Below are 23,292 nucleotides of genomic sequence, written 5' to 3' on the forward strand. Positions count from 1 at the left end.
GAATCCGACCATCGTGGTGTTGCAGACAGAAGCGTGACTCATCAGTAAAGACAATTTCATTCCATTGTGCCGTCCACATCCTTCTTTCATCGCACCATTGGCGGCGGAGACGTCTGTGGTTCTGCGTCAAGGGTAGACGAAGCAATGGACGTCTTGCGGACAGACCACTCTGCTGTAAACGGCATCGAATGGTACGCGCAGACACTGGATGATGCGGTACAGACTGAATGTGCTGTGCTATGGTTCGTGATGTGGCTGAGCGATCCGTCACTGCCATACGCACAATACTCCTGTCATCACGTGAAGTGGTGCACTGAGGTGGATGCGATCGAACACGTCGGTTCGTCGTACCCTCCTGCATCCAACGATCACATATCGGCATTACAGTTGTTTGGTTTCGTCCAACACGACTACCGATTTCCCTGAAAGATAATCCACAATCTCGGTAGGCCACTATCCTTCCTCTGTCGAACTCAGATACTTGATCAAAAGATGATCGCTGTTTTCTACGAGGCATAATTGATCGTTTTTTTGAAAAAACCACAAGAAAGACACAATTGCCGTACTTCAAATCGTCAAAAATCTTCAAGCCTTAAATAGCGCTTTGAAGTGGCGCCACAGGCGCGCGTGATGTGCGTCTGCACTGAAATTCTAATCATTTGCATATCTCACCTCCGCTAATGCATGTTGTAAATTTCATATTATTTGCATGCTTCCTTCAGGGTGTTGCATTTACGGTGGCCAGCAGTGTATATAGATTTGTCTTATGTTTAGTGTGTGACATTCTGTTATATTGTTGTTATTGTCTGTTATACTTGTTATTAATGATCTAATTTTATTGCAAGTGCTATTTAATCCTTGTATATTTGTATCATATGCCCCACCCCTGGCACAAATTCCATACATTATTATTGAATAAATCCATGCATAAAAGATGTTCTTTAGAAAGTTTTTATCAATTGTGTATTTGAGTTTATATAGGATTGCTGCATCGATCCTAATTTTTGTAACTATTTTTTTTCACACTGCAGATTCCATTTAAGATCATCCTGTATTATAATTCCTAAATAGTTATAGTCATAAACTCTTTCAATTTCTTGACTTGCTTACATTGCAAGCTTAATTGGCACAAGCAGTGATTGTGTATCTTTATGTGTATATCAGTTTTATGGTTGACAGTTTTAGTTTTTAATCAAATGTACTTTGTTTTTCGAGTATTCAGTTTTAATTTGTTATTATTTAGCCATATATTTATCTTAAATAGGTCCTCTTCAACTTTTTCTTTTAATTTTGTCATTTCTGAATCTTCAACATAAAGTATAGTGTCATCTGTGAATGATATTAATTTACCATTTAAACTCATTTTACATAAATCATTGATATAAACAAGAAATAATGATGACCATAGGACCGATCCTTGTGGGACTCCTTTCATTACCTTCTGGAATGTCCTGATTTCACCATTTATTATAACAGCTTGTTGCCTATCATAATAGTATGTTTTAAACCAGTTTAGTATATTTCCTCTTATACCTGCTGAAAAGAGTTTTTTTTGTTAGAATATCGAAATCAACATAATCGAATTCACGTTTTAAATCCAAGAAAACTGTAATGGAGTATTTATTGTTATTAAATCCATTGTTTAAATGATTACTTAATTCAATAATAGCCATTTCAGTGTTTGGTTTTTTGAAAGCTATATTGGTTAGGTGCAAAAAAAAATTTTGTTATTTGAAAGTTGATTAGTTATTTTTTGGTACATTTCTTTATTATTTTTGAAAAAACTGGAATAATTGATATTTGTCTATAGTTTACTAAATCATTGATATTTCCGGTCTTATGTACATAAACTGTACATAAAATGTTTTTATTTTTTTGACAGAGCTCAATTGTCCAAAGGGGTATGCAATGCTGGATGGGACAACTTGTACAGGTAACATTGTTAAAAAATATGTAGAATGTGTCATAAAATTTGTTTTCTTGTGCTATTTCATCAAAGCTTCTTTTCCATTTTTACTATGAAGAAAAAAAATTACCGTCAAAACTTTTCCATCCAAAATTTCTTTTTTCTTTGTAACTATGAGATTTTCTCAATGTCTAAGTGCTAGTCAAGATTGAATCAATATTTGTCTAATTTTTCCAGACATCAATGAATGTGAGGTATTTCCTACCATATGTGAAGGTGGTGGTCTATGCGTGAATGTAGAAGGTTCTTACCGTTGCAACTGCCCACCTGGACTGACTTTGGATCCAAGTGGCACAAAATGCTTTGGTATGTATAATTTCTCTTTAAAACTGTATATTTGTTTTATTTTATTTCTTATTTCTTTCTGAAAGTTCAGTCTCACTTTTTTTTCATTTTTTTTTTCTCTTACATTTTCCAAAATTTAAATTAATAATGGATGTATGAATTCTCTCTCTGAAATCAAGTATTGAACATTGCATGAAAAGATTTGTTTTATAGCCTTGCCTATACTTGTTTTAGAGTTTTCTGATAGTAGTGTTAGTTTGCTTTCAGATCTGAGAGAAGAAAGTTGTTACTTGCATTATGACAAAGGAAGATGTTTAAAGCCTTTTGATGGTTTTTATCGCAAAATGCTTTGCTGCTGTTCTCTTGGCAGAGCATGGGGTCATACTTGTGAACCATGTCCTCAACCAGGAACAGGTATACACATTTCATTTAATGATCTTTTTTATGTTTTCATATACAATTATTGATATGATCAACAAATTGCGTAATTTATTTCTCTAATTGTTAAGCACCCTGTATGGTCTGAATGGACTGGGTTCGGATTAACTTCAAGCCACTATTATCAAGTATGCATCCACGTATAGATGCAGAGTGAAATCCTAATCAAAAACCTAGAGAAATTTTACAAAAAATTATGCCTTACAATTAACTCAGTGGAACTTCAGTTAACAAGCAGTTTGGTTAAAGAGCAATTTGAGATAACGAGCAAAAATTTTGAAAATGTTTTCATTTGATTAATGAGCGATAATTCACATTATGAGCAAAAATTTTGTGCTTTGTTTATTTATTGTCACAACTGAGCTGATAGTTTTTTACTTTTGCCTACATACATACTGTGGAATTGTGGGTATTATTCTCCCCTACAGTCTCCGGTCAGTGTGCCCTACTCAAAAAATGAACACCCGTGTATGAACTTGCCTTTACGATATGAAACTAGATATCTCAGTGTAACCACGTGTATAGATAGATTTTTTTATAAATTCTGTTTAGCCAGGAGGTGACTGCAGACCTCCATTGCATGCAATAGCAAAATCTTATGGAGTGTATCTATTCAGTTGGAAGAGAAAACTGCTTCACTTCAGATAAAATTAGAGAGATGTGTAAAATATGTGTGTGGGAATCTGTGCAAAATTCTGTAGAAAAAAGCCAATCAAATGAAGCTGTAGCATTATACGAGTAATGAATCTGTCCAAGAAAAATGCAAATTCTCCATTTTTGAGCAATCCTAGAAGGAGGCAAAGGCAAGTGTCATTAGATATGTTCTTTTTCAAAGTCAGGTGAAGAAAATAAGTTTACAGAAAAAAGTGGGTCCCCTAAATCATCCAAAACAATAGTAACAATAGAACCTTCTTCTTCGTTGCATTAGAGTAAGTTAATTTGTAACATTATCGCATTACATGTTTATTTATGGCATTATATTATGTATATATTAATGTATTATTTATTATGTTATTGTGTTGTATTATGGAATGAAGACATTTTTATTAGTCATTTTTATGTGAATGAATAATTGTGGAACAATTTATGCAAATTTCTATTATTTCCTATGGGGAAGTTTGATTTGAATAACGAGCATGTTGGTGGAATGAATTATGCTCATTAATCAAAGTTCCACTGTGCAGTAATTTCTTTTAAATAAACCACAACCAAAAAAATTATTTGTCTGTTTTTCTACTTATAATAGAGTAATTTGCAGATTTATCATTGTGTGATTTTTTTCAATTCTAACTTTTCATTGAAAAGCCTTTGGATTTGAATAATTTAATTTAGTTCTTGCTGTGTGAAACAATGTATAGAATTTGTGAAACAATAAGCTGATTTTCTTCGGATTAAATTATTCATTTGTTATGTTTTAATGGTTTTGAAGCATTATTTTATATCTATGGGGAACTTCTAATCCTAGAGAAAAAAAACCCTTTCACAACTATCAAATTGAGTTTGCGACTAATTTTCAAACACACCAGCATAAAATCTTAAATATTTTATTTTATGAAAGGATAATCATAACCAAAATGATAATAAATGAATTTTTATCCCTGAAAATTTGAAATATTCAGCATAATATTTTAGAATTTTTCCATTATGCTCAATTTTGATGTCCTGCACAGTAGTTACATTAATTTCTTCTTAGAGGCATTCAATGAGCTGTGTGTAAAAGGCTTTGGATACGCACATGATGGAAGGGGCAGAGGAGAACATGGCTTCCTTACAGGTATGTTTTTATTTGTATTACATTCTGAAGTATGTAAATATGCTAAAAGGTGTAAAAAGTTTTGATTAATTCTTATAGAATTTGTGAAAACATTAAAGAACTTTCTTTTTTGATTTGCGTCTGTCATTAATTTTGATGGAATTAAATGCATATTGTGTGTATCAATTGCATTTTACACTATAAGGAAAAAAGATGGTTAATGTAATTTCATCTGTATTTTCCCTGTTAATAATTTTAAAGAATGAAAGAGATGAGCTATTGAATGAAAAGGTTACAAAATAGCTGAAATATTGTGTAGTTTAATTTTTTACATTTATTTTTGTCTATTCTTGTGAATTTACAATGAATAGTATGAATACTGGGTGTACCTTTTTTTTGTTGAATCTATAGATATCAATGAATGTGTTCAGTTCCCATTCATATGCCAGAATGGAAGATGTCGTAACACAGTTGGTAGTTTCAGTTGCCAATGTAATCCTGGATTTGCTTTAGATTCTGATGGTTTAAACTGTACTGGTAAGTGAGCATCTTTTTTAACACTGCTCATTTACATTAAGTGTACTTTTATATTTGAATAAATGATTTAGATGTCTCTCTCCTCTTTGACAATTGCGGCTGTAATCTTGAATATTATCCATTATGTACAAAAAAGTTAATTTATTTTTCTTTTAATATTTTACTTCTAGATATAAATGAATGCACTATAGCTCATGGGATATGTGCCAACGGTACCTGCAGAAATATTGCTGGTTCATTTCGTTGTGACTGCAATGATGGCTTTGAAGATATAATGATGATGCAGATGTGTGTGGGTATGCAAAATATTTGTAACAGTTTTTTGTGTATCTTTACATGATCATGATTTCAGATACCTCTGGTTTTCTACGAGAAAAATAATTTTTCTATACTTAATTTCTCAGTCCATAGGTTTGTGAAAATGCTAATTTTATAGTATTACATTTTTATCAGTGCTTCCATTACCACGTGACTGTTTTATTAATAATATTTGTTTTCAGACATAAATGAATGTTCCAGGATCAGAGGTCTGTGCAGAGGAGGCACTTGCATCAATACACCTGGATCTTTCTTTTGTGAATGCCCACCTGGTCATGAGTTAACACCAAATGGCAGAGCTTGTAAAGGTAATATTTATTAGTTTCATTTTTTTTAATATATGCATTTCAACTTTTCAACTTTTTTTCATTATCAACACAGAATGATGGTTTTGAATTTTATTTATCACATTTTCATGAACCAAAAAGATAGTTTTAGCTCAAAAATCTTTATGTTTCAGATATTGATGAGTGCGGTAGAACTAGTGGGATATGTTCTAATGGTGTTTGTGAAAATATGATGGGTACATATCAATGTACTTGCAATGAGGGCTACAGGCAAACAACCCAACATACAAGCTGTGAAGGCAAGTAGTCTTCATATCTGAATACAATCAGTTGGCATATTTATTTCTTAAAATGTTGTCATGACAACCTTTGTAATGTTAGAACTTCAATATAGTAATTTTTCTCTTAAATTTTTTGTAGTTTTTCTCCTAAATTTTTTGTAATTTTTTTCCACATCTGAAATATCATTATTTTTCATTTTAAATTTGCTATTTCAGAAAATTTAAAAAAAAATAACTATTGTAAAACTAAAGAAAAAATTTATAAAGATATGAAAGAAGTTTTTTCAATTTATTGTATCCTTAACCCATTTGTTAATTTTTTCAAGGATATAATTTAATGTCTATGATATCTGTTAATTTTAGAAGCAAAAAATTGATTGAAACCCCTCGAAGCCGAAGTTTAAAATTCATGCATTTTAACCCTAGAATGTGTGGTACCTATGCCTCTATATAAGATACATATAGTTTTGTATGGGTATAACACACAAGCATAGATTTTTTTAGGTACCATTCTAGGGTTAATCGATTATGTTCAGTTTTGCTCAAACTTTATTTTCATTCATTATGTTTCTATAACTACATTTGCTTATATAGATATTGATGAATGTTCGTCACAGAATGGAAACTGCCAATCAAAGTGTTTAAATACTGCTGGAAGTTACAAATGTGCATGTGAACCTGGCTATCAATTACTACCTGATGGATTTAGCTGTGGAGGTAAAGATCATTATTTAAAACTAGTTTTTTTTATATTTAAATAAGTAATTTTTTTCCATGAATTACTTTATTGTCACATTATTGATTTTTTTTAGCCAAAAGTTTGTTTCATGTTTTTTACTTAATCTAGTCCACCAAAATAAAAATTAAATCAGTATTTAACAAGAATTTTCATTTCTTTATAGATATTGATGAATGTCGAGATAATCCAAACATATGTAGTGGTGGAGTTTGCACTAATTATCCTGGGTCTTACACCTGTCATTGCACTGGTGGGCTTATGGCATCATCCGATGGTAGATCTTGCATAGGTAATATTTTCTATGATACTGTTTGCCCATATACTGAATGAGAAATATACTCTGATTTGTTATGAACTATGCTTTCTGAGTGTATTTATATTATCAATAAAAAAAGAAAAACTTCATATATGCTTATGATTTGTTGAAATAAATGTGTGTGATATAATAAAATTTTTCTAGCATTCGCTTTCTATTTTTATTCTATAGTTTCATGCTGCTATCGAATAACACATGTTTTAACTGTTGGTTTTCATTCATTTTGTATTTTCAGATATTGATGAGTGTGCTCTCAACCCAAATGTGTGTTTGAATGGAAAATGTGAAAATACTCTTGGATCTTTTATTTGCCATTGTGATTTTGGATATTCTGTGAAAGATCATGAACAGGGCTGCACTGGTGAGATATGAAATTTATAATCACTGACATTAAATTTCTTTAAATTCACACATGCAATTATCATTAAAAAAAGTTCAATTTGAGAAATAATGTCAGCACACTTTCAGTGTTCTGTTATTTCTACTAGTTATTTGAAAGTTAGCTAAGTAAAACATATCTTTTTCACACACTTAAACTTAAGCTATACAGTCAATAGTGATCTTCTAATAAAAATAATATTTTTTGAAGCTGCTAAATGAAATCTAGTCTATCACATTTTTAAAAATTGTTGCATTTGTGTTTTTTTACAATAATATTTTTCTTTCTTCCAATTCCCAAATAATGTTGATTATGATTTCTTTATCTTTATTAGTATTTCATAAATGTCAGTGGTGGGGGTTTCTTGAAACATTTTTTTTTCAAATGCTTTTAATTTCAAAAGCATCTCTTTTCCTTCCAGATGATAATGAGTGTGAATCCGGTTTCAGCGAGTGTGATGAGCATTCAGATTGTATAAACTCTCTTGGGTCATATGAATGCACTTGTCTTGATGGTTTCAGAGGGGATGGTTTTGTCTGCAGAGGTAGCTATTACTTTTTACCAAGCTTTTTTTAATGTTTATAACCATATTGATTGTATTACTGAATTATATTTGTGTGCTTTTCTGTTGATTACAAGTAGACACTGGACAGTGAAACAATAGTAATGATGATTTTTATAGCGATTTCTACAGTAATGAAAATACTAGAACTCATATTTTTGTTGTGGGTTATCATTATCATCACAGAGATTCTACCTCAAGGAAAAAAAATGAGAATGTTGTTTAATGTTAAACTGAAAAACTGGCATGCTAATGCTTTAGAAGAGGGTTAAAATTAGTTATAGAAAGTGTGACGATGAAAGAATTAAATGGCTTTTTAGTTTTACTTATCATTTTCTTTTACCCTTCCGTAAGCACTTTCAAAAAATGACGAGTAAGGGCAATAAATCAACAAGAGATTTAAAAAACACATGGACCTAAAATATATTAATCTTAAAGAGGTGTCTCTTATAATATTTTTCACTGTAGCAGTTGAAACATTTCACCTTTGAGCATGGTATGTGGCAGAGATTTTAAAGGCTGATGATGTATCTGAGAGAATACATGCTTACTGAAGTGGTAATTATGTTAGTTTGAAACAATGAGGATCCAATAAAATCAAAATATAACGAGTAGTACTCTATTTATTATAGATCTTTGGTTTATCAAACTCACCTGCAGTAATTAAAGATGTGCATAACAAAAAGGAAAAATAGAAATTATGTTCAAATAGTATATATGTTCTATTCACCTGTGCATTGTAAATTCTTAAATAGTGTTTATTGTTTCTACATAGATGTAAATGAATGTTTGAGAAACAATGGTGGCTGTGATGCGGATGCTTCTTGTTCAAATACAGATGGATCTTTCCACTGTTCCTGTGATGATGGGTTCAATGGAGATGGTTTTAATTGCAGAGGTATAGAATGTTTGTTCATTGCAGTCATAAGAATCAATAGTTTTATCTTGTAAAGATATAGTATTTTCATTCATGCTTAAGAACTTGTTAACTGAAGGAAAAAAACCCATACTCTCATTGTCTGCTTCCACACAATATATCTTTAAATGGCATTCCCATGTAGCTTTGAAAAAAGCTCTGAGGATATGGTAAACATTTAATAATGCATTTGTTTCTCATTCCTAGTTTTTCTATTCAGTAAATATAGAACTTTTTATACAAATTTTCTGCATTATAGATATTGATGAATGCAGTCTCAATCCTCATTTATGTGAAAATGGTCAGTGCCTGAATTATCCTGGAGGGTATAGGTGTGAGTGCGATATGGGATTCGCCCCTGAAGATAATGAAAGAGTCTGTGTTGGTAAATAGTTGTTCCATCCGTCTCCATAACATGTATTCTTTAAATCATCATATATTTTAATCTTAATCATAGAGGTAAATTTTTATTTAATTTCAAAAATAAAAAGATAGTTGTGGTTTTTTTCATAGTATAAATTATCATATTTGTAGGGAAAACAGAAGCAGTTTATATTGTATCGCAATCGTTCGAGTAGGCTAAGGCTACCTTGAGAAATATTGATCAGATTTAAATGGTTGAAATATATTATATACAAACTGTGAATATTAAGCAAAATATACCCAGGAAGGCACTACTTATAAAAAACAGTAGACGCTCGATAATCTGGCTGTGCTCTGATCTGGTCCTTCCAGTAATCCAGAATTTTTTTTCAAGCCTCCAAAGAAAGGAAAACATGTCACTGTGTAACATTACCATTAGGCCTCATGAGCCTACGTTGCAACTGCATAGAAGTTTATGCAGCGCATGCCACTTAATGTGCTCACATTGAGACTCTGGGATTCTGATCACAATGATGAAAAAGTAGAATTTGTTTTTAAAATATGTAAAAGAAAAATTCATTCATATTGGCTGTTTTCGATTACAGATGTGGATGAATGTTCCATGTTCCAAAACATATGTAATTTTGGACGCTGTGAAAATATATTTGGAATGTTTAGGTGCATTTGTGACACTGGTTATCAGCTAGATCCCACAGGAGGCAATTGCACTGGTGAGTTTGTTTTTTTCCCTTGTGTGTATTTCGTTTAGTTTTTGCTTTCTTCAGTTCCATATAATACATATGGTATAAATTAAATGTTTGTGTTATAATTACCAATTAAATATTTCTCATGTTGAACATGATCAAATCTGTTTTGTCGGTTGATACAAATCAATATTTTCTGTGTTTTTTTTTTTTTTTTAACTTTGTCATTATGAGGTTCAACTGTATGTAAGGGGTGAGTTATCTTCTAAAGAAGAGATGGAATTTTTTCGGCCTGAAATATACTGAGAAATAATTGAATTTTCGGGATGTTATGCTGAAACTGATATTTAGAAAGAAAAGTGATTTGCATCCTCCGGGAATCGAACCCGGGTCCCCTTACTGGGCAAGTGCGCTAACCATGGGGAGAAAATTACTGTAGTTAAGGGAGGCTGCTATGACTCCCCTTCCCCTCAGCGTTTCACGCTGCTAATGCGTGTTATGAGGAATTGAAAGTGCATCTCTGGCGTATTGGTTAGCGCCAGGTATGCAAGGGGATCCGGGTTCGATTCCCGGTCGAGGCAAATCAATTTTCTTTCCAAATATCAGTTTCAGCATAACATCCAGAAAATTCAATTTCTCAGTATCTTCTAAAGAATTTCATTTCACTTTCCTTGGTGCTACTGAATTTTAAGAAATTTCAGTGATTTATGATGTCATTGCTTTTTTGTTTGCTAAAATATGCTAAATATTAATCTAAAAAATGAAGACCTATAAAAAAAATGCATATATGTTTCTCTCTCCCACCATTCTTTTATTAAAAATTTGACAAGTGAAGCCTCTATTCTTTTCTTTTTAGATATTGATGAATGTGAAAACCCTCAAACATGTTTATATGGTACATGCGTCAATACACCAGGATCTTTTATTTGTCAGTGCCCTCCTAATTATGTGCTTGCACCTAATGGAGCTGGGTGTGTAGGTATGTGTTTTTTTTTAACTTCATATTTGGTGTAAGAACACTTTAATCTAAATGCAGAAAATTACTTAGCTTTTATATACTGGGAAAGTATATTTACAATAGAGATAATAATATTGCTATCTTTATGATAATGCAAAATTTTATTTTTGTAAATGTCAGGTTAATTGATAGATTTAATTCACAATTAATGTAAATATATATATAAAACTTTGAGTAACCCTAAATTTTTTCACCATTATCAATTTAATGAGTTGTGGGCTTATTTTTTGTAGAAAGGGATATTAGTTTTTCACCATCTATAAATCTTTTAAAAAATGATTTTTTACAAATTAATTTGTCGAAAATATTTATGTATGTCTACTCCAAACTCTCAGAAAAAAAATAGCTGCATATTTTTTTGAATATATAATTCATAGGTTATATGCAGAAAAATTTGGTAGTTGATGTAGGTCAAATTAAATACTTTCATGTAATGTTAATATGAAATACAAAATGGGTATCAAAACAGAAATCTTAGATAATTCATTGATTTTTACATCAAATAAGTTTATGTGAAACATGAATTGTATTCTAAAACAATGTTTATATATCTTCTGTGTAGATATACGAGAGGGTCCATGTTACTTGGATGTGGCTGGAAATTACAATGGTAGAGGTGTCTGCAACACTGAACTTGGGCAACGATTGACAAAAGCCACATGCTGTTGCAGTCTTGGTGCTGGTTGGGGTCCAACGTGTGAGATATGTCCAGCAGTAAACTCAAGTAAGATCATATCTTTAACATTAAATTACATTTAAAGGAAAGCAGAACTTTGTTTTTCACACAGATTCCTAAGCATATTGTTGCAAAACCCACTCTGTTGTCTTGTGAAAATTTTTATGATTATATTACCTTTGGTGAGTCAAATACTTTCATTACCAAACTACAAAATAAGTCTTCACTCTGTAAGAAAGGGGATTAAAAAAAATACACTATGTCAGCCCTAATAGAAGAATTATTTACAGTTAGAACAAATAACTGACTAAAAAGTTGAAGCAAAATATTCAGTTATTCATGCAAAATAATGTGCCTGCTTAAATAAATTGATAGGAAACTATACATATCTGTATGCCAGAGATAGAGCACCATTTCACAAAAGGGAAATTTTATGGTATTTTAAGGCAATGGTCATTAAACTTATTTCATGTAAGCTTGTCTGATCTAATTCAATATGTTTAATTGCTAAAGAAAAATGCAGATGTAATCAACAAGGATTTGTCTCTTACAAAAAATGAATTAGTAAAAAATCATTAAGCAGGTGAAAAAACATCTTCTGTTTATTTTCTAATTCTATAATTATGTCAATTATAATGATTATGTTCCAACTCTTGTTCTAATGTTTAAATAAAAATTATTTTCCAGGTGATTACAAGCAGTTATGTCCTAGTGGCCCTGGTTTCAGACCAAACAGAATAACTGTTGTGTTAGAAGGTTTGTATATTGAATTGGCATACTTTACCTGTGTATTAAATTCAGTTTTTCCCTTTCTCTCTCAGTATTTTTTTCACCTGTTATCAAAATAGACTATTTGAAAAAGCAATAAAAAAATTGCAGAATTTTATCTTTTTTTTCATGGAAAAAAAACTAACACAATATTTAAAATAAAACAATTAAAAATATATATTTCTGATGAAAAAATGATTTAAAAAGTATAGTAAAATCATAAAAAGTATAGTAAAATCATAAAATGTATAGTAAATCATATACATAAGTAAGTTTTTTTAATGACATACTGTTTTGTTACACCACTTAGTAAGTATTTAGTAAAATTTGAAGTTTATTCAGTAAGTTTATATTATTAGCCGATTAAAACCATTCTGCAATGTATGATTATAAATGCTTTAATTACAACTTAAGATTTTATTTATCTATAATGTGCACATTCATTACGTCCAACTTTTCAAATAAAGCTGTGCTATAAATTTATAAAATAAAATAAAATGAACTTTTAAAGCATGACTTTTTTACAGATTTATTTCAATAAATTATTTTTCATATGTATTGGAATCAGTTTGGAATTTTTTTCTCCCTATTAGATATTGATGAATGCCAAGAACTAAAAAATATCTGCAATGGAGGGCGTTGTTCCAATACATTTGGTAGTTTTATGTGCATCTGCCCTGAGGGATATACCCTTGATAGGACACAAAGAAACTGCATAGGTGAAAGTTTTGCTTTTTGCTCTAAAATTCACTCTTTCATCTAAACAATGTTATTTGTTTCTTCACAACTAATACCTTTTCCAAATCATTCCAAAAAAGAAAAATATCTGTCTATTATTGAGATCTTGATCTTTTCAATGACTATGTACTGAATGAAACTTGCTTTTATTTCTGATATAACTTGATACTCCATATGTTTCAAAAAAAAAATAGATGCATTGTTTTCTCCATGTAAAATACTTTCATTTCACTGTGTTGTTTTCACTAATTACAGATGTTAATGAGTGTGTTACTCATCCTGGTATCTGTGGTGCTGGGACATGTATCAATAGTGAAGGCAGCTACACCTGTATCTGCCCTGAAGGATATGTATTAGTCCCTGGTGGTACATGTGTAGGTACGAAATTAAAACATGAGTTTTCTTTTATTCATTTTTGTTTTTAAAGTATAAATAATTCTATTAAAATTTGTACGTTTCGGATTTCTCATAATTTGAATTTTTTTGGTAAATAAATATATACTCATTAATTTAAATTTATTAAAAGCTACATACCCCTATATGACTTCAATTTTAATTTTTTTTGTTTATTTAGGCTTATTATTACTTTTATTATCTTTTCAGACATGAGAAAATCAAAATGTTTCAGACAATATTCAAGCACTCCGACTTTTCCTCGTGAATTCATTTGTGAACATCCAATGATGTCAAATCAGACTAGAATGACTTGCTGTTGTTCTGTTGGTAAAGCTTGGGGAGAAATATGTGAACCATGTCCAACTGCTAATACAGGTACTTGAACTCCCATTTGTTGTCTTTTATTTTTTTCATCAACTGTATTGTTTCTTGATTTGTATAATTTAGAAATGCTTCTTTCTTTCTTTTTAACATAAATAATGAATTGTATAAAAAAAAAAAAAAATCTGTCATTTTATGAATGAAAATTATAAAATTTTCTGTACTTGGTCTTTTTTTTTTTTCCAACATATTTGAAATACTTTCATTGAAATTTTTTCAAACTAATTTACTATATAAATTCCTTTGTCACCATTTGAACATTGCTATCACAACATCACCATGAAAAATAATACTTCTTGTGTAAAAGTAAATGATAAAATTTAAGCTGGACCTTCATTTTTAATTAAAGATTATCACTAGACATCATATTTGACTGTTGAGAAAACTGAGGCCTTTTAATCAACCTTCACAGTATGTATGCAGTCTTGGTATGCATGTGTACCGGTGTCAAACTTTTGATCAAAATACATTGCAAAGTACTGTGTGTGTATAAAATAATATGAAAATACGTTCAAATTATCTTAAACTTTATTGAAATTTGTGGATCAAGAATCTTTTTTTTTTAATTTTCCCATGTCATGAAGTTTTCATTCATTTTATTAATATTTCCTTCTTTTCATAGAGGAATACAAAAAACTATGCAGTCTCATTCCTGGAACAGTAATCAATCCCATGACTGGCGAACTAGATGGTAAGTAATCATTAAAATCTGAATGATCCTACCTTTGTTATAGCATTTGATTGATTCTTCTCATAGAAGTTAGGGTAAAGAAGGCCTCTCGAACAAACATTATCTATAGGTGGGATATTTTATCAGAGTTCTTCTATAGACAATTGTACGAACCGCTGGGAGTCCCACATCGAGTGGTTAGTGCACCAACTTCTCGGTGAGTATAAAAAAAAAGCTGCCGTTCAGAATCAACAATAAATTGTAGGTCCTGGTCTAATTAGCCCTTGTGTGCAGAAAATGACAGTGGTGTAACAAAAATTGTGACAATTGTGCAAATCATATATGCAGTCATGTCTTCACATAAGGAAGTCACTTTGTTCCATAAGGAAATTTGTTACAGATAAAGAATTTTCATTGTAGAGTATATTTACAAAATGGGGATTCCAGTAAAAATTTTGTTGTATTGAAGTTTGTTATATAGAGAGACTACTGCATAGTGGAAAAGATACAAATTTCTGGTTCTGATTTCTCATTAACATATCAAAAACATTACGATATACTATTGCTATTCCCCCCCCCCCCATCAAATAAGTTTTTTTTTTTAATTCTGTAGCTATGTAAATGCAGAATTTTTAGTTATTACAAACAGTAATTAGAGAAAAATTGGATGATAAAATATTAATCAGTTAATCAAAGTATACTTATTATATATTATTCATTTGAAACAAACATTTGATGAGTGGTTTATTCATAATGTATATAAAAATCTGTAAATTATTGTTTTCATTAGCTATAAAAATAAACTGAAGACATTCTTAATGAAAGATGTTGAAAGGCATGCATATATTCGTACTCATTACATCGCTTAAATATTTCTTATTTAATGACAGAAAATGATTGTGCTAATAAGAGCAAAAAAACTAAAAATCTGAAATTATTTATAAAAACATGCTATTTTTTTTTATTTTCTGCTTCTTTGGTATTAACAGTGTTTGGTAAGTATCCCATAAAATTTACATAATTTTTTATTTCGTACAAAACTTGTGCATTTTATTTTTTACGAAAAATATTACCTTTTTTTTAGGTAAAAGAACAATCATATTGAGCTATATTGAGGATACAAGTTTCATATTAAATATGTGAGCATATTCATATTTAAAATGTGCAATTTTGGTTTTTTTTTCTATTTTCAGATGTTGATGAATGCCAGGGTATGGTTTGTCAGAATGGCTATTGTACAAATACTATAGGAAGTTTCCGTTGTGAGTGCTATAGAGGGTATAGGTACAATGCAGCACTGCTAAACTGTGAAGGTAAGTTTCCCACTATATACTCATCAGGAAAATTCAGCCAATTATTATATGTGATTAAAACAAAATGTTATTATAAACATTGACAGTTTTGTGAGGTACCATTAGGTCAAAAACTGAATATCAAGATTAAGATTATTTCTTGTTTCTCTCTTTTCGAGTTATGCATATTGAGGTATCCATATTGTGTAAATACTGAATTGTTTTTCATTCACACACACACACACACACACACAATATTATTTTTGAAAAATTATTTCACTTTGGTTTCTTACTATGTGTAGAAAGAGCACAAAGTTGTGTTTACTTACATTCAATTAGGAAAAAATTCATCTTCTTGTAACAGTTAATCAAAGTAAATGAAGTGAACTAAAAAATTCTTTGTTTTTGTCATTTTTTTTTTTAATATTTTTTCAGACATAAATGAGTGTGTGGAAACACCGGGTGTGTGCCTTGGAAGTTCTATGTGTATTAATACACAAGGAAGCTTTGAATGCAGATGTGCAGATGGCTATGTTTTATCACCTAGTCAAAGAGACTGCTTAGGTTTGAATTCATGCTCATGATTACATCGTTATTACTAACCAGAATGCATTGGCTATGGTTTAATTATTATAAAAATAAAATGATTTGTATTCTCATTACCAATTGGGTTTTTTTTTTTTTTTTTTTTTGCTGCTTTTTATTTTATTATTATTACTTTTTTTGCTTTCATTGCAATAGAAAATACAGTGAAACTCCTCTAAGACGGCACTCTGTGTTCCTCAAAAAAGTGGCTGTTTGTGGAAATGATTGCCAAATTGAAACCCTATTCAGCAGAATGACAGGAAAAGCAAATTTCAGGGAGCATGTCAAAATAGTGGTTTTTAATGTCACGAAAAAATCTTATGTTCAATGTACTTAATGCCTGAATGCCCATAAAACAGATACATATACAGTGAAACCTCTCTACAACAGCCTTATAGTCTGTAATGTTAAACTTCTCATGATGCAATCATATCATTTACTGATAAACTCCTCCAACAATAATTTCAAGAGGATTTTGAACCCACTACAACTTTTATTCTTTTCATTTATTTTTCACTCGAAATATCCTTCAGCATATTTTTTTAACTCATATCACATGTTTCAGTTCTTCCGAGGGCGTCTAATACTATCGGTGTTGGGCATAACCTAATCACCAAAAGTGTTCTCTACTTTTTGTGTGATACACCGAAGTGCATTGCAATAAACTTCTTTTACAGGTGCAATGCACAAATTTAACTGAATTTCTTTTATCAGTTAATCAATTAAAATATTTTCCAATGAATAAATACTCAAAAGCACATTTTTGATGATACTGAAAACATCAATTTAGAAAAATTGCCAACAGCAGCATAATTTTGCAGCATAAATTTGATAGCAGGTGATGATAATTTTGACTGTCGATTGAAAGATTAATTCCTCTACAGAGATATTTTTTCTTGGTTCGGTATCATTATGTATACCGAAGTTTCACTGTATCTTATGCAGAACTTAAAATACCAGATCACCCTATCAATTCCTTAATCTGTATTATCCGGTATCTGTTCTTTCTGTATAGCAAGTGCCATACATGTTCTTTCATCACATTTCTTTTACTCCCTCATTGTTGTTATACTGAATTTCTGAAGAAAGTACCCTCAAAGGCAAAACCTCTACAACCTTCACCTATTCAGTAAAGAGCATAGACTATATTTGTCTGGTTTACCCTGTCACCCTGGGAGCAAAGTTTTAAACTGCCTCACCAGCTAGCAGCAACTGTATAGCATTAGCCTTTGTCATACTATTTACAAATGTTTCCAACCTGATGGTGTCATACATAAACAGAAAATCTGATTGATCCAAAAAGTTTTTATGCTAATGTATGAAGATCATAAGGTTATACAGAAAGAATTACCAGCCCTGAATGCACTAGGAAGAAAAAAACCCACAAAAACTTGTTTGTTTAAAGTCTTATCTACAAGGAAGTGGCCACGGACTGGTTAGTCGCTGACCGCATACAGAGGTGGCCGCGGAATGGGCGTGATTTTTGTATTATGCCTATTGTTCATTCCGAGGCAAACTGGCCGTGAAGGGGAGTGGCCAGGGAATAGAGGTGGCCGCCTAGGAGAGTTTCATTGTAGTTTTTTACAGTTCTGAAAATATTCACATTGTACAGTATATCATATTCAATATACACTGGTGTAAGACATTAAGAGAATTTGCAGACTTGGTCGATTCTCTCTAGAACTGCTGTACTGATTTTAATGAAATTTGATATGTACATACATTGATACAATACAAAACAAATAACCATTCAATAATTGTGTAATACACACGCATGATCATGCGTAACACTCGTTGGAGTCGGAAGGTATGAAACAGCGGTTGCAGAATAAACAAAAAAATGGGTTAATAGGGGATATGGTCCCCTCTTACAGATATAAAGTCTCGCAGCGTGATTTCATACTTGAAATAAGGCAGTTTATCATTTCCTGTGGCAATTGGTCCCACTCGTTCAGCAACGCTGTTTTCATTGCCTGGATGGTTCCCGGAGGGGGGTTGCGAGTTGCAATTGGCCTCCCCAGACATGCTCTATAGAGTTAAGGTCTGGAGATCTGGCTGGCCAATCCATCCGGCGAATATCTTCACTCTCTAGAAAATCGTCGAGCAGAATAGCTCTATGTGGCCTTGCGTTATCGTCCATTAAAATGAACTCAGGGCACAACTGCACCCCTGAAAAGGTGAACATAGAGCTCCAAGACCTCATCCCTATACCTCACACCAGTCACAGTGCCTCTTTCAAAGACATGGAGAGGTGTGCGGCCATCCAACATGATGCCTGCCCAGACCATTAAACCTCCTCCGCCATAATGGTCGATTTTGCAGACATTGGAGGGTAGGTAGCGGGTCCCTGGTTCTCTCCATATGAACGTACAGCGAGAATCGGTGCTTAGGCTGAACCGGGACTCATCAGTGAAGAGAATGGTTGCCCATTGATCCATACTCCAATCTCTATGCTCTCTGCACCATGATAAACGGATTCTCCTGTCCGTAGAAGTGAGCGGGACGCAAACAGCAGGTCTTCTTGCAAACAACCTTCTCTCATGAAGTCTTTTGGAAACAGTCACCCTTGATACACGGGTTCCTGTGGCTGCATACAAGTCACGAGAGAGCTGAGAAGCTGTAGCATTCCTGTTACGCCTCGCTATAATCGACAAATGGCGATTTTCTCTGACCGTCGTGGCTCTTGGACGACCTTGCCCAGGCTTTCTCTCGATGGATCCGGTATCCTGGAACTGTTTCCTTAAGTTACACACAACGCTGGGCATTAAATTGAACTCTCTACATATCTGGACTTGAGATTGGCCTGCTTCTAGCCTCCCCACAATTCGCCACCTCATTCCATCATCTAAACGTTGGTGGTTACTCATTTTTACTGTTACAATTTGAAATTAACCGATTGCTGCAAAATAACACCATGAAATTCGCTGAGGTGTGCTAGCGAACGAAATGCGTCTTAGCTTACACGCGCTTATAAAGCTTGTTTCTCTACTGACTCCGCCTACACACACATGTACGCTTACGTATTTGACGTACAAGATTTGCATTTTTGTCTAGAAGCAGTGGTTTTACATACAGTTCAGTTCATGAAATTCGATAAAATATGCAAATTCTCTTAATTTATTTCACCAGTGTAGGAAAAAACATTTTCAGTATTGTGTTATTTTACCAGTTTAGAATGTTTTAGGTGTTAAAAGAGGGATCATAACTGAAAAGAAATATTATATACATCTGTGCATATAGAAATATTTTTTTTATCATAAAGAACAACACACACCACACAACAAAAACAATTCAAGAAAAAGTAAATAAAATACAGGAAAAAGACTATATAATAACAATGAAACATGTACTATACAGCTCTTAGGAACCTACTCTGTCCGTCCTAGAGCTTAATAAACATTTCCGTGCACAATTTCCAACAGCACACTCTGTAGATATATTTCAAGCTTTTTTGAAATTTTAATACAGATTTTTTTTGCCTTCATTACATATTTTTATTTTCAATGAATGTTTAAAAGTTTGATATAGAATTTTGCAAATGTAAAAATTTCTTGCTGAAGATGTTTATTATTACATCAGATAATTTTTTTCCAAATGTGTTTGGTCCCAGGTATTTTATACGTTTTTTGAATGAAATTTTTTTTGGAGTTGAATGAAAAAAATTGTATCTATTTGAGGTTCTGGCATTATTAATGAGAGAAAATTATGACTTTTTGCCATGGAAATAATCAATTTATACACATAGATTCGCCTTAGATTAATTAAGTATTCAAATTTCTAGTTTAAATAGGTTTTGATTATTAAATCTTATTATTGTACACACTTTTTATACGACTGAGAGATTGTCTCATACTTCCTCTAGACAATTTAGTTATATTAATTCAATACCTTACATTATAGAGGTTCCCGTATAAATATAGTTATTCCCAAACTTTTTGTTTCATAGCCCTTTCTTCAGAGAGAGTTTTTTCTCTCATCGCCTCCCAACGCAAGCATACCCATAGGATCCTATGTTATATCTCCATAGCTTCTATCGTTCCCCCTCCCATCCCCTGGAGGCAATATTGTCCACTTTCAAAATCACTGCTTTGTATATAGTCATCTGTGTAAACATTGCATCATTCCAGTTGTAATTTATACAGAAATATTTGTTTACCAAGTAGAAACTTCCCAAATACACTAGTTTCCAACCTTTAAGTACCTACAGAGCGCATATGAAATTTCTGAGCATTGGTACATTCATTTAAATGAATGTCCTAAATTTAAAATAATGACTTTATCAATATAATATAACAATTTAGCAGTTGTTCCCAAGCAATGATGAAAACATAAAAGGCATGATGAGATTCTATTGTATATTGTAGGTTTTGAAGGAAAATATGTATTCCCCCTTCATTAATTGTTTTCATTTATGAAAAAATGTTTCATCTCTTAGCTTTCTTGTAAAATTTGATTTTTCATGCTCTATATTTATTGTGTATTTTATTTGAATTCCTAGATGTTGATGAATGCTCAAAAACAGGAATGTGTACCAATGGTGTTTGTAAAAATTTGGAAGGAAGCTATGTGTGCTCATGCAACCAAGGATACTATTTGTCACCTTCAGGCGAAAGGTGTCTTGGTGTGTATTAGTCGTACACTATGCTCACTCGTATTTTATAAAAACGTGTAGTACTAAATTCATAACTGCAATCTCTAGAATGTTTATTATATATTTTATTTTAGAATTATGTTCAAATAGTCAAATCTTCTTAAGAGGAAGTCAAAGAAATACCAAAAATATTTTGCACTTACCAAATTTTGTATTAACCAACCGAACAGTAATTACATTATATTCAATGTAAAAAAACATTCAATTTGTATCAGACAATGTCGTCTTAACAAATTTTGCCTGACATTTTATTTGAAAATTTGGTTTTAATTTTAGTAATTTAAAAAAAAATCATTTGCTTCATCATAAAGAAAATGCTGTCAAAAAATTTATACTTTTTTGTATTTTATGGACTCTTCATTCAAAGAAGCAAATTTAATAATTTTTAAAGTTCTTTATTTATTTTCATATAATTTATTTAGATATTGATGAATGCACCAGAAGCCCTGGAATTTGCTCAAATGGCACTTGTCATAATGTTCCTGGATCTCATCGTTGTAATTGTAACCCTGGTTTTCAACTCTCTCCTAACAATGACTGCTTCGGTGGGTACAAAAACTTTGAATTAATAAAACAATTGATATACAAATGCCAAAGATTTGCATATATTTATTCAAGCACTAAAACCTTTTTTTTTCCAAAATGAAAGGGTTTTTTTATTATTGTAGTTTCAGTATGATCATTAAAATACAGGTGCATGCATATAAAGAAAAATTAACTACAATATATGTTTCTTTATTTATACAAATGTATGATTAGATACAAGATTAAAATTTCCTGGTATATTTGAGATGTGCCAACTATCTATGTATACCTTTCTATTGTATGGATCAGAGCTGTAGTGTGCCTTCTCGGGGAGACCCTTTCAAAAGGGTTACGCTAAGAAAAGGGAGGGATCTGTTCCCTCCTCCTCTTATTTTGCAGATTATTTCAAGCAAGAAACTCAAAATTTATAAGAAATATGCAAAATAAATGTGTATTTCTTGTTAGTCCTATTTGGCTACCTAATTATGGGCCTGGTATGGGTGCATTTTTGGAAAACTGATAGTTTAGTTTTAACAATATTGTATGTCAAACTTGTTTTAAACTTATTACTACTTGCTCATACCATTTTAAAATTTTCTGCTACCGCTTTTTTTTTTCATTTATGAATAATTTTAACACCAGCGTGTGATTTTAACTTTATAGATTTTCAATTATATTGAGATAGTTGAATAACTTGATTCCAGTGATTTTCTGCATGCAGATATTGATGAATGCCGAACACAGTTTGGAATTTGCCTAAATGGACGTTGTCGAAACACCATTGGTAGCTATCAGTGTGTATGTCAAGATGGCTATACTTTGAGTCCCGATGGTCGAAGCTGTGTTGGTAAGTATATTTAATTTTTTTTCTTCTTTTTTGAATCACAAATACATCAAACTTCTGTATGACATGGTTGTTAGGTTCCTAAAAATTCTTCATTATTAGATTATACGCTTATACAAAACAGAATACTAATATAAAAAGGGGCGGACCAAGTTCAAGAAATTAAAAAAAAAGTATTTTTTAATTAATAACAAACATGCTTATTGGAAAATACTTTAATTATTAAGCGTTAGAGAGTCTACATAGTGTTATATGATGAGATTTTTTTTATTCTCACTATTAAGCATCGTTAAAAGAGTTTTTTTTAAAGTAAAATACCTCATCTTTTGAACTTCCTTCTGTATCATCTTGAGCTCTAAGCTCTACTTCCACAAAAAATTAGTGATTTTTAATTATGTTTTTAGATTAGCTTTATATGCTTTTGATTTTTATAGTACCGAATTAAGCAATTATGTAAAGTTTTCCCCCAAAATAAAATTTTGCAGATTACGCATGTTTATTTAGAAAGATGTAACTTAATTTTTTGGGCTAAATTTTATTTAAAATGTCAATACTTGTTTATTCTATTAGTGTTATCATCCTCTGAATCAGAAAGAAAAGTGTTATGTATGGGGAATCTTTCGGGTGAACTATAACCCTGCAGTCGAAGGGCAGATATATTATGTGCCCCAGAATCATCTTTATGGCACATTAGTTACTCAATGTTAATGTGCATAATATTCAGTTATATTTATTTAATGCTGTTCTTATAGATGTGAATGAATGCTATGAAGATGACATGTGCTCAAAAGGAACTTGTAGAAATGGTGAAGGCTCATTTCAGTGCATGTGTGGAGATGGTTTCAAACTATCTGCTGATAAAAAACACTGTGAAGGTACCTATGAGTCACATCATTTTCTCTCA

At 31.6% G+C, this 23,292-nt stretch overlaps 1 protein-coding gene across 2 annotated transcripts in view; it reads left to right on the forward strand.

Annotated features, from left to right (window-relative positions):
* Positions 1-23,292, forward strand: part of LOC149088779 (fibrillin-1-like) — a 269,191-nt gene that overhangs the window by 223,012 nt on the left and 22,887 nt on the right. For both annotated transcript variants that reach the window (XM_089250032.1, XM_089250035.1), the window contains 28 exons: positions 1,883-1,933; positions 2,144-2,272; positions 2,519-2,665; positions 4,383-4,463; positions 4,854-4,979; positions 5,150-5,275; positions 5,480-5,605; positions 5,758-5,883; positions 6,460-6,582; positions 6,768-6,893; positions 7,156-7,281; positions 7,721-7,843; positions 8,637-8,759; positions 9,037-9,162; positions 9,746-9,871; positions 10,701-10,823; positions 11,425-11,586; positions 12,226-12,294; positions 12,900-13,025; positions 13,300-13,422; positions 13,648-13,815; positions 14,444-14,512; positions 15,685-15,804; positions 16,219-16,347; positions 20,867-20,989; positions 21,442-21,564; positions 22,266-22,391; positions 23,141-23,263. In XM_089250032.1, coding sequence (XP_089106158.1) covers positions 1,883-1,933; positions 2,144-2,272; positions 2,519-2,665; positions 4,383-4,463; positions 4,854-4,979; positions 5,150-5,275; positions 5,480-5,605; positions 5,758-5,883; positions 6,460-6,582; positions 6,768-6,893; positions 7,156-7,281; positions 7,721-7,843; positions 8,637-8,759; positions 9,037-9,162; positions 9,746-9,871; positions 10,701-10,823; positions 11,425-11,586; positions 12,226-12,294; positions 12,900-13,025; positions 13,300-13,422; positions 13,648-13,815; positions 14,444-14,512; positions 15,685-15,804; positions 16,219-16,347; positions 20,867-20,989; positions 21,442-21,564; positions 22,266-22,391; positions 23,141-23,263 — 3,369 coding nt within the window. The remainder of the gene's footprint in view (positions 1-1,882; positions 1,934-2,143; positions 2,273-2,518; positions 2,666-4,382; positions 4,464-4,853; positions 4,980-5,149; positions 5,276-5,479; positions 5,606-5,757; positions 5,884-6,459; positions 6,583-6,767; positions 6,894-7,155; positions 7,282-7,720; positions 7,844-8,636; positions 8,760-9,036; positions 9,163-9,745; positions 9,872-10,700; positions 10,824-11,424; positions 11,587-12,225; positions 12,295-12,899; positions 13,026-13,299; positions 13,423-13,647; positions 13,816-14,443; positions 14,513-15,684; positions 15,805-16,218; positions 16,348-20,866; positions 20,990-21,441; positions 21,565-22,265; positions 22,392-23,140; positions 23,264-23,292) is intronic.

The sequence above is a fragment of the Pholcus phalangioides genome, unplaced genomic scaffold (genome assembly GCF_987345545.1).
Source record: "Pholcus phalangioides strain wild (caught in Gottingen) unplaced genomic scaffold, Ppha-v1.0 ptg000003l_1, whole genome shotgun sequence".
NCBI lineage: Eukaryota > Metazoa > Arthropoda > Arachnida > Araneae > Pholcidae > Pholcus > Pholcus phalangioides.